Source organism: Triticum aestivum, chromosome 1D (assembly GCF_018294505.1).
Source record: "Triticum aestivum cultivar Chinese Spring chromosome 1D, IWGSC CS RefSeq v2.1, whole genome shotgun sequence".
In the NCBI taxonomy this organism is placed as follows: domain Eukaryota; kingdom Viridiplantae; phylum Streptophyta; class Magnoliopsida; order Poales; family Poaceae; genus Triticum; species Triticum aestivum.
In genome coordinates, this window is record NC_057796.1 from 36,169,278 (window position 1) to 36,181,087 (window position 11,810).

At 44.3% G+C, this 11,810-nt stretch overlaps 1 protein-coding gene across 1 annotated transcript; it reads left to right on the top strand.

Annotated features, from left to right (window-relative positions):
- The first annotated feature begins 399 nt into the window (after nucleotides 1-399).
- Nucleotides 400-1,161, top strand: LOC123180118 (defensin-like protein CAL1). Its single transcript, XM_044592082.1, has 2 exons — nucleotides 400-615; nucleotides 720-1,161. Exons 1-2 carry the CDS (start codon nucleotides 552-554, stop codon nucleotides 902-904), a joined length of 249 nt encoding a protein of 82 aa, XP_044448017.1. The 5' UTR covers nucleotides 400-551; the 3' UTR covers nucleotides 905-1,161.
- Nucleotides 1,162-11,810: the final 10,649 nt, after the last annotated feature.

Below are 11,810 nucleotides of genomic sequence, written 5' to 3' on the forward strand. Positions count from 1 at the left end.
CAGCCACCCACCAGCTTGGATGGTATCCAGCTCTCTAAGCTGTAGGCCGTCGGCTTGCCTGACGAGCAGCATGTGACCTCGATGATCCCCGGCTCGCTAGAGTCCAACGACGGGCCATTCATCGGTAAAAGGAAATCTGGCCCGTGAAATGACCACTCCCTCAGTCCTACTCCGCTACTTTCGGAATCGAATGAAGTTATTGGACCTGGGGGTGGCAACGTGGATTGGCCCCGCCCTGCCCTGCTCCTGCTCCTGTGCATGTGCAGTATAGGTGAGCAGCAATTGCATGCTCTGCTCATGTGGGCAGTACTGTCTAGGTTAGCAGCAATTAAATCCAAAAGAACACTACGTTTGTGTTAAGCCAACGGCTTAAACACCCACAGTAATCTGCCGTCTGGCTATATACCACCAGCCCAGCCCGCTCTTCGCTTCTCACTCACCGGTGTTCATTCTCCTCCACTCGCTTTCCTATCTAACCTAACACAGGCCCCCGTTGCAGCAGCAGAGCAGATCGATCCAGTACGTCTCGGGTGAACCAGCTGAGCAGATCGATGGCGCCCACTCGTCGCATGGCCGCATCCGCCCTCCTGCTGCTGCTCCTCCTCGTCGCCACAGGTACGTTCCCCCGCACAGCTTCACTCTTCCCAGCGAGCCAGCTCTGGTCTGCTCCATGGACGATGCTTAAGTTGCTTACCGTGGTTCCGTTGACGTGCATGCAGAGATGGGGACGACGAGGACCAAGACGGCGGAGGCGCGGGACTGCCTGTCGCAGAGCCACAAGTTCAAGGGCGCCTGCCTCAGCAGCAGCAACTGCGCCGGCGTCTGCCGCACCGAGAACTTCCCCGACGGCGAGTGCCACACGCACAACTTCGCCCGCAAGTGCTTCTGCAAGAGGGCCTGCTAGCCGGCCTGCTCGCCCCGGCCGCCCTGCCGGCCAGCGCCGAGACGTCCGATCTGTTCGTCAGTGCTGTCTGCTAGATCTGTTCTTCAGTGCGTTCGCGTTCGTCGGCAGTAGCTGTTCGTGTGACGACTGTGTCCCGTAATAAAGTAGGAAATCAACCGGGCTCTTGGTAGTTTGGTTCGCCGTCTGCTAGTAGGTCGTGTTTGTTGCTGCTTTGTGTGGTGAACTTGTGATGTAGTAATAAGGTCGTTGTTTCAGCATGGACGTACGTGTGCACTGCATCCCCCTCTGTCTCTGTTGGTGTGATCGGTGTCAAAAACGCTCTTATGACTTATATTATAAGACGGAGGGGGTACATTTTGATGTGACCCGACGTTTTCGAAGCTGCGTGAACATTTCATTTTGTGCACATGAACTACGAAAGAATATCTTATGTGTATTCAGATTTTATTAAACCTACTCTACAAATCGTATTTTCTACTTTAGAATAATATATAAAGTTTGGACACTAAAAAAGAACACATGTGTAGACAAACATTTCCTTGGAAGGACAATCTGGACAGCACATGCCTCCAGAGTTCAACCGCATGGAAACATTTGGGTAAAGCGCCCTCGATGCTCCTCCAAGTGATAAGGATGCATCGGTGACTCATCGTGGGGTCTCAGAGGGCAACAGAGGATGAACACACGTCCATCCAATCGCACACTAAGACCGTGTGCAATGCAAGATGTTTACACAGGTACTTGTAAAACATAAACCGCCTTTTCTTACGAATCGGTGCTTTTTTTACGGCATAGCTGCCCAACCAAGTGATAATGCTATGCAAGTAAGCAACGATGCTTCAAAAAAGACCCCTTCGTTTATACAAGCACCTCCCTAAGTACATTGCATTGTACATGACCTAATATAGATCGTGAGGGCAGGGAGAGCGATCTGACAACAGAGCAAACCCTCTGTGCCCTCGTAAGTTCCACGTAAGTTCCACGTGCTTCATATGATGTATGCACCTACTTCCATGTTCTTCCTTTTTTTTAGTGCACCACTTTCGTGTTCTATAATTGGTCACGTGATCCACAATTCCTATTTAGATGCAGAGCTACAAGGAGCTCCTACGATTTGTTATGGTAACACCTATTTTGATGGGTTATGCATTAATTTGCCCACGTTTCGCATAGGGCGCCCCTCGACTAGGCCGACCCAATGGCGAGGCACTAGAGCGAGCAGTTTTTTAGGCCTTTTTTGTTCTTGGTCTGTTTTTCATTCGACTAAAAATATGGAAAACTATTTTTGGAAGTGAAGATTTTTGGCAAATTTTATTTCTTACAAAAATTAAATATTTGAGAACAGTTTTTGAGCAAACACCAAAAATTTGGAAACTTTTGAACAATTTTCAAACGCAAACATTTATTAAAATGTACAAATATTTTAAATGCGAATTTTTTGGAAAATTTGAATTTCGAAACATTTTTTTGAAATTTAATTTTCAAATTTCAAAGAACTTTGAATTTTATGAAAAACAAAATTAGAAACTAAAGAACATAAAACAAGACCGACTTCTCAAAAACCGATAAAAGGTGGACATTCTCAAAACCGGGATTGCGGTAGCTAACTAAAATGTCGGCCCAACTCCTATCGCTCGGTGGCTTGTCAATGCGATTACCTGGCGATTTGACACAATAAATGTCAAATGAAAATTGCCATTTGACTCCTTCTGCTTTTTTTTTGCATGATAATACATGTCTCAGTAATAAAATAAAGATTCAGTTACAAGCCACGTAAACATCAACATTACAGGACTGTAAAGATAGGATAATCCTATGCAAAAAAACAAGCGCTTGTCCCTGCTTCGACTAGAGCCTAAAACACAGCATGGCCCGTGTCACTCTTTGCTCGTAGAAATACCGTAGCTACACGAACGCTGCTATACTTCGCAAAAGCTATAAATCGCTTATTGCCAAACATATCGTAGCCTCACCAACAAGGAGCATTGAAGTGGGCCGGTCCAAGAAGCAGTCTTGGAAGTTTCTAAAAACAGGTGCTGATCGCTTTTAGAACCTTATGTGTAGTGTTCTTATTCTTTGTTTTTCTCTAATGGTTTTGTTTCGGTTTTTCTTTCAGATTTTTCCCTTTCGTTTTTTATTAATTTATTTTTTTAAATACATGTTGAACAATTTAAGTATATAGATTGAGCATTTTTCATATCCACGTTGAACATTTATCTAAATACATGTTGAACATTTGCAAAATACACACTGAATTCTGTGAGTATGCAGTGAACATTTCTAACCACAGGCTTATACATTTTCCAAAAATATCATCAACATTTGTCTAAAACGTGCAAAAAAATATATGGGTTGCAACATTTATTTTAAAGAGCATAAACATTTTTTATATGGTATGAATCTTTTTCGGAAACTATACAAACAAAGTTTTACTTTCATGAACATTTTTCACAAACATAATTTTTTACGTGTCAATATTTTCATAAACATACTTTTTTACAAACTACACAAACAATTGTTTTACATTTCATGAAGATTTTTGGAAAATATAATCTTCATATAGTTTTTGAAGGCATGAGAATTTTCAAAATCTTATGGGAAATTCTGAATTTAACTAAAATATTTTTATATCGCGATGAATGTTGTTAGAAGTTGAAGTGAAGTATTTTTTTGTAAGATTAACGAACAGAACAAACTACTTAACAGGAAAACGAATCAAATCAACGACGACCTCCTGGGCCGGCCCACTATGGGCTCCCACTTTGGCAACACTACGCTGCAGCTTGCTGTGAGCGAGACATGCCTGCTATACCTTGTTTAGCAACTTCCGCACTTATGACGCCTTTTGCGTTATAAAGAGAGCAACTAATGGAGGGGCACCCTTTGCGGGAGACCATCAAGGGTCACTCAGCCACCACCATGTGACCTGTTTTGGGTGCTTCTTTGAGATTTTTTTTTCTTTTCTGTATGCTTTTTGGATTTAGATTTCTTTGTTTATTATTTACTTTTCCTTTTTTGCCTGGTCTCCCCTAGGTTTTGGAAAAAATTATCAAAAAAGTATTGTGCGAGAAAAAATGTTTTTTTCTTCCAAGAGAGACACAGGGTTGCTTCTCGTGGAGGCACAACTTTGCTTCCAGGAGAGGCCCATCTGTGCCTCCTAAAAAAGAAAAAAAAACACGTTTATTTCCTTCTGCGAAAGACAGATTTGCTTCCCGTGGAGGCATAGGTTTGCTTCCTTGTGCCCGTCGGAAAAGGAAAAAACATGTTTTTTTTTCTTTGGCGAGAGGCAAATATTTGCTTCTCGTGGACACAGGTTTGCTTCGCAAGAGGCACAGTTGTGCCTTTCGTAAAAGAAAATAAAATGCGTTTTTTCTTCCGCAAGATGCACATATTTGCTTCTCATTGAGGCACGGGTTTGAAGGAAATGTGCCCTAGAGGCAATAATAAAGTTATTATTTATATTTCCTTATATCATGATAAATGTTTATTATTCATGCTAGAATTGTATTAACCGGAAACTTATTACATGTGTGAATACATAGACAAAACAGAGTGTCCCTAGTATACCTCTACTTGACTAGCTTGTTAATCAAAGATGGTTATGTTTCCTGATCATAGACATGTGTTGTCATTTGATGAACTGGATCACATCATTAGAGAATGATGTGATGGACAAGACCCATCCGTTAGCTTAGCTTAATGATCGTTTAGTTTTATTGCTATTGCTTTCATCATGACTTATACATGTTCCTCTGACTATGAGATTATGCAACTCCCGAATACCGGAGGAACACCTTGTGTGCTATCAAACGTCACAACGTAACTGGGTGATTATAAAGATGCTCTACAGATGTCTCCGAAGGTGTTTGTTGGGTTAGCATAGATCGAGATTAGGATTTGTCACTCCGTGTATCGGAGAGGTATCCCTGGGCCCTCTCGGTAATGCACATCACTATAAGCCTTGCAAGCAATGTGACTAATGAGTTAGTTACGGGATGATGCATTACGGAACGAGTAAAGAGACTTGTCGGTAACGAGATTGAACTAGGTATGATGATATCTACGATCGAATCTTGAGCAAGTAACATACTGATGACAAAGGGAACAACGTATGTTGTTATGCGGTTTGACCGATAAAGATCTTCGTAGAATATGTAGGAGCCAATATGAGCATCCAGGTTCCACTATTGGTTATTGACCGGAGATGTGTCTCGGTCATGTCTACATAGTTCTCGAACCCGTAGGGTCTGCACGCTTAACATTCGATGATGATTTTTCCGGAGTGGTTCGGCCATTTTTCCGGAGTACCGGGAGGTTACCGGAACCCCCCGGGAGAAGTATTGGGCCTAGTGGGCCTTATTGGAGGAGAGGAGAAAGTGCCACAAGAGAGGGGCGCGCCCTCCCCTTGCCCAAACCGAATTGGACTAGGGGAAGGGGCCGGCCCCCCTCTTTCCTTCCCCCTCTCTCTCCCTTCCCTTTCCCTCTGGTGGAAGAAAGGAAAAGGAGGGGGAGAATCCTACTTGGACTCGTATGACTCCCCCCTGGCGCGCCTAACCTGGCCGGCCTCCTCTCTCCCTCCCACCTTTATATACGTGGCTAGGGGGCACCCCAATAGCACAACAGACAATCTCTTAGCCGTGTGCGGTGCCCCCCCTCCACAGTTACACACCTCGGTCATATCGTCGTAGTGCTTAGGCGAAGCCTTGCGCCGGTAACTTCATCATCACCGTCAGCACGCCGTCGTGCTGACGGAACTCTCCCTCGGCCTCAAATGGATCAAGAGCTCGAGGGACGTCATCGAGCTGAACGAGTGCTGAACGCGGAGGTGCCGTACGTTCGGTGCTTGGATCGGTTGGATCGCGAAGACGTTCGACTACATCAACCGCGTTACTAAATTCTTCCGCTTTCGGTCTATGAGGGTACGTGGACACAGTCTCCCTGCTCGTTGCTATGCTTCTCCTAGATAGATCTTGCGTGATTGTAGGAAAATTTTGAATTACTACATTCCCCAACAGTGGCATCCGAGCCAGGTCTATGCGTAGATGTTATATGCACGAGTATAACGCAATGAGTTGTGGGCGATAATAGTCATACTACTTACCAGCAACGTCTTACTTTGATTCGGCGGCATTGTTGGATGAAGCGGCCCAGACCGACATTACATGACCACGTTCATGAGACTGGTTCTACCGCCATGCTTCGCACACAGGTGGGTAGTGGGTGTCTGTTTCTCCAACTTTAGTTGAATCGAGTTTGACTACGCCCGGTCCTTGTTGAAGGTTAAAACAGCACACTTGACGAAAAATCGTTGTGGTTTTGATGCGTAGGTAAGAACGGTTCTTGCTAGAAGTCCGTAGCAGCCACGTAAAACTTGCAACAACAAAGTAGAGGACGTCTAACTTGTTTTTGCAGGGCTTGTTGTGATGTGATATGGTCAAAACATGATGATATATAATTTGTTGTATGAGATGATCATGTTTTTGTTGAAGTTATCGGCAACTGGCAGGAGCCGCTTGTCTCTTTATTGCATAAGATGCAAGCGCCATGTAATTGCTTTACTTTGTCGCTATGCGATAGCAATAGTTGCAAAAGCAATAGTTGGTGCGACGACCATGTGACGACACGTTGATAGAGATCAAGATGATGGAGATCATGGTGTCATGCCGGTGACGATGGAGATCATGACGATACTTTGGAGATGGAGATCAAAGGCACAAAATGATGATGGCCATATCATGTCACATATTTTGATTGCATGTGATGTTTATCTTTTATGCATCTTATTTTGCTTAGTACGGCGCTAGCATTATGAGATGATCCCTTACTAAAATTTCAAGGTATAAGTGTTCTCCCTGAGTATGCACCGTTGTGACAGTTCTTCGTGCTGAGACACCACGTGGTGATTGTTGGAAATATGCCCTAGAGGCAATAATAAAATGGTTATTATTGTATTTCCTTGTTCATGATAATTGTCTATTGTTCATGTTATAATTGTATTAACTGGAAACCGTAATACATGTCTGAATACATAGACCACAACATGTCCCTAGTAAGCCTCTAGTTGACTAGCTCGTTGATCAATAGATGGTTATGGTTTCCTGACAATGGACACTGGATGTCATTGATGACGGGATCACATCATTAGGAGAATGATGTGATGGACAAGACCCAATCCTAAGCATAGCACAAGATCGTGTAGTTCGTTTGCTAAGAGCTTTTCTAATGTCAAGTATCATTTCCTTAGACCATGAGATTGTGCAACTCCCGGATACCGTAGGAATGCCTTGGGTGTACCAAACATCACAACGTAACTGGGTGGCTATAAAGGTGCATTACATGTATCTCCGAAAGTGTCTGGTGGGTTGGCACGAATCGAGACTGGGATTTGTCACTCCGTATGACGGAGAGGTATCTCTGGGCCCACTCAGTAATGCATCATCATAATGAGCTCAATGTGACTAAGGAGTTAGCCACGGGATCATGCGTTACGGTAACGAGTAAAGAGACTTGCCGGTAACGAGATTGAACGAGGTATTGGGATACCGACGATCGAATCTCGGGCAACATACCGATAGACAAAGGGAATTGTATACGGGATTGATTGAATCCCCGACATCGTGGTTCATCCGATGAGATCATCGTGGAACATGTGGGAGCCAATATGGGTATCCAGATCCCGCTATTGGTTATTGGCCGGAAAGGTGTCTCGGTCATGTCTGCATGGTTCCCGAACCCGTAGGGTCTACACACTTAAGGTTCGGTGACGCTAGAGTTGTTACGGGAAATAGTATGTGGTTACCGAAGGTTTTTCGGAGTCCCGGATGAGATCCCGGACATGACGAGGAACTCCGGAGTGGTCCGGAGGTGAAGATCGATATATTGGACGAAGGGTATTGGAGTCCGGAATTGTTCTGGGAGTACCGGGTGACGACCAGCGTGACCGAAAGGTGTTTCGGAGGCCCCGGCAAGCGTTGGGGGCCTTATGGGCCAAGGGGAGGGGGCACACCAGCCCACTAAGGGGCTGTGCGCCCCTCCCAACCCCTCTCACGTAACGTGGAGAGGTGGGGGCGCCTCCCCTATGGCAGCCACCCCTCCCGGCTTGGGGGGCAAGTTTCCTAGGGGTGGGGGCGCCCAAACCCATCTAGGGTTTCCCCTGTGGCCGCCGCCCCTCCCCTAGGGAACCCTAGGGCGCCTCCTCCACCCCCTTCCCCTATATATAGTGAGGGAGGGAGAGGGCAGCTGCACCCCTGGCCTGGCGCAGCGCTCTCCTCCTCCAACTCCTCCTCCTCCGTAGTGCTTAGCGAAGCTCTGCCGGAGAACCACGAGCTCCATTGCCACCACGCCGTCGTGTTGCTGGAGTTCTCCCTCAACTTCTCCTCTCCCCTTGCTGTATCAAGAAGGAGGAGACGTCCCCGGGCTGTACGTGTGTTGAACACGGAGGCGCCGTCCGTTCGGCGCTAGATCGGATCTTCCGCGATTTGAATCGCCGCGAGTACGACTCCATCAACCGCGTTCTTGTAACGCTTCCGCTTAGCGATCTTCAAGGGTGTGAAGATGCACTCCCTCTCTCTCGTTGCTAGCATCTCCTAGATTGATCTTGGTGACACGTAGGAAAATTTTGAATTATTGCTACGTTACCCAACAGTGGGATCATGAGCTAGGTCTATGCGTAGATTCTATGCACGAGTAGAACACAAAGTAGTTGTGGGTGATGATTTGTTCAATTTGCTTACCGTTACTAGTCTTATCTTGATTCGGCGGCATTGTGGGATGAAGCGGACCGGACCGACCTTACACGTACTCTTACGTGAGACAGGTTCCACCGACTGACATGCACTTGATGCATAAGGTGGCTAGCGGGTGTCTGTCTCTCCCACTTTAGTCGGATCAGATTCGATGAAGAGGGTCCTTATGAAGGGTAAATAGCAATTGGCATATCACCGTTGTGGCTTTTGCGTAGGTAAGAAACGTTCTTGCTAGAAACCCATAGCAGCCACGTAAAACATGCAACAACAATTAGAGGACGTCTAACTTATTTTTGCAGGGTATGCTATGTGATGTGATATGGCCAAAAGGATGTGATGAATTATATATATGTGATGTATGATAATGATCATGTTCTTGTAATAGGAATCACGACTTGCATGTCGATGAGTATGACAACCGGCAGGAGCCATAGGAGTTGTCTTAATTTATTGTATGACCTGCGTGTCAATGAAAAACGCCATGTAATTACTTTACTTTATTGCTAACCGTTAGCCATAGTAGTAGAAGTAATAGTTGGCGAGACAACTTCATGAAGACACGATGATGGAGATCATGATGATGGAGATCATGGTGTCATGCCAGTGACGAAGGTGATCATGCCGCGCCTCGAAGATGGAGATCAAAGGCGCAAGATGATATTGGCCATATCATGTCACTTTATGATTTGCATGTGATGTTTGTCATGTTTACATCTTATTTGCTTAGAACGATGGTAGCATAAATAAGATGATCCCGCACTAAAATTTCAAGAGATGTGTTCCCCCTAACTGTGCACCGTTGCGAAGGTTCGTTGTTTCGAAGCACCACGTGATGATCGGGTGTGATAGATTCTAACGTTCGCATACAACGGGTGTAAGCCAGATTTACACATGCGAAACACTTAGGTTGACTTGACGAGCCTAGCATGTACAGACATGGCCTCGGAACACAAGAGACCAAAAGGTCGAACATGAGTCGTATAGTAGATACGATCAACATGGAGATGTTCACCGTTGATGACTAGTCCGTCTCACGTGATGATCGGACACGGTCTAGTCGATTCGGATCATGTATCACTTAGATGACTAGAGGGATGTCTATCTAAGTGGGAGCTCATTAAATAATCAGATGAACTTAATTATCATGAACATAGTCAAAAGGTCTTTGCAAATTATGTCGTAGCTTACGCTTTAGTTCTACTGTTTAAGATATGTTCCTAGAGAAAATTTAGTTGAAAGTTGATAGTAGAAATTATGCGGACTGGGTCCGTAAATTGAGGATTATCCTCATTGCTGCGCAGAAGGCTTATGTCCTTAATGCACCGCTCGGTGTGCTGAACCTCGAGCGTCGTCTGTAGATGTTGCGAAACATCTGACATACACGTTTTGATGACTACGTGATAGTTCAGTGCGTAATGCTAACGGTTTAAAATTGTGGCACCAAAGACGGTTTTGAAACGTCGCAGAACATATGAGATGTTCCAAAGACTGAAATTGGGACTTCAGACTAGTGCCCACGTCAAGAGGTATGAGACCTCTGACAAGTTTCTTAAGCCTGCAAACTAAGGGAGAAAAGCTCAATCGTTGAGCATGTGCTCAGATTGTCTGAGTACTACAATCGCTTGAACTGAGTGGGAGTTAATCTTCCAGATGAGATAGTGATGGTTCTCCATAGTCACTGCCACCAAGCTATTAGAGCTTCGTGATGAACTATAACATATCAGGGATAGACATGATGATCCTTGAGCAACTCGCGATGTTTGACACCGCGAAAGTAGAAATCAAGTAGGAGCATCAATTGTTGATGGTTAGTAAAACCACCAGTTTCAAGAAGGGCAAGGGAAAGAATGGATACTTCATGAAACGGCAAATCAGTTGCTGCTCTAGTGAAGAAACCCAAGGTTGAACCCAAACCCGAGACTAAGTGCTTCTGTAATGAGGGGAACGGTCACTGAAGCAGAACTACCCTAGATACTTGGTAGATGAGAAGGCAGGCAAGGTCGACAGAAGTATATTGGATATACATTATATTAATGTGTACTTTACTAGTACTCCTAGTAGCACCAGGGTATTAGATACCGGTTCAGTTGCTAAGTGTTGGTAACTCGAAATAAAAGGCTACGGAATAAACGGAGACTAGCTAAAGGTGAGATGACGATATGTGTTGGAAGTGTTTCCAAGGTTGATGTAATCAAACATCGTACGCTCCCTCTACCATCGGGATTGGTATTAAACCTAAATAATTGTTATTTGGTGTTTACGTTGAGCATAGACATGATTGGATTATGTTTATCGCAATACGGTTATTCAATTAAGGAGAATAATGGTTACTCTGTTTATTTGAATAATACCTTCAATGGTCTTGCACCTAAAATGAATGGTTTATTGAATCTCGATCGTAGAAATACACATGTTCATGCCAAAAGATATAAAATAGTAATGATAGTACCACATACTTCTGGAACTGCCATTTGAGTCATATTGGTATAAAACGCATGAAGAAGCTCCATGTTGATTGGTCTTTGGACTCACTCGTTTTTGAAAAGATTGAGACTTGCGAACCATGTCTATTGGTATGTATGCATGAAGAAACTCCATACAGATGGATCGTTTGGACTCACTTGATTTTGAATCACTTGAGACATGAAAATCATACCACATGGGCAAGATGACTGAAAGGCCTCGTTTTCAGTAAGATGGAACAAGAAAGCAACTTGTTGGAAGTAATACATTTTGATGTGTGCAGTCCAATGAGTGTTGAGGCACGCAGTGGATATCGTTATGTTCTTATTTCACAGATGATTTGAGTAGATGCTAAGTATATTTACTTGATGAAACACAAGTCTGAATTATTGAAAGGTTTAAGTAATTTTAGAGTGAAGTTAAAGATCGTCGTGACAAGAGGATAAAATGTCTATGATATGATCATAGAGATGAATATCTGAGTTACGAGTTTGGCACACAATTAAGACATTGTGGAAATTGTTTCACAACTAATACCGCCTGGAACACCATAGTGTGATGGTGTGTCCGAACATCATAACTGCACCCTATTGGATATGGTGCATACCATGATGTCTCTCATCGAATTACCACTATCGTTTATGGGTTAGGCATTAGAGACAACCGCATTCACTTTAAATAGGCACCACGCAATTCCG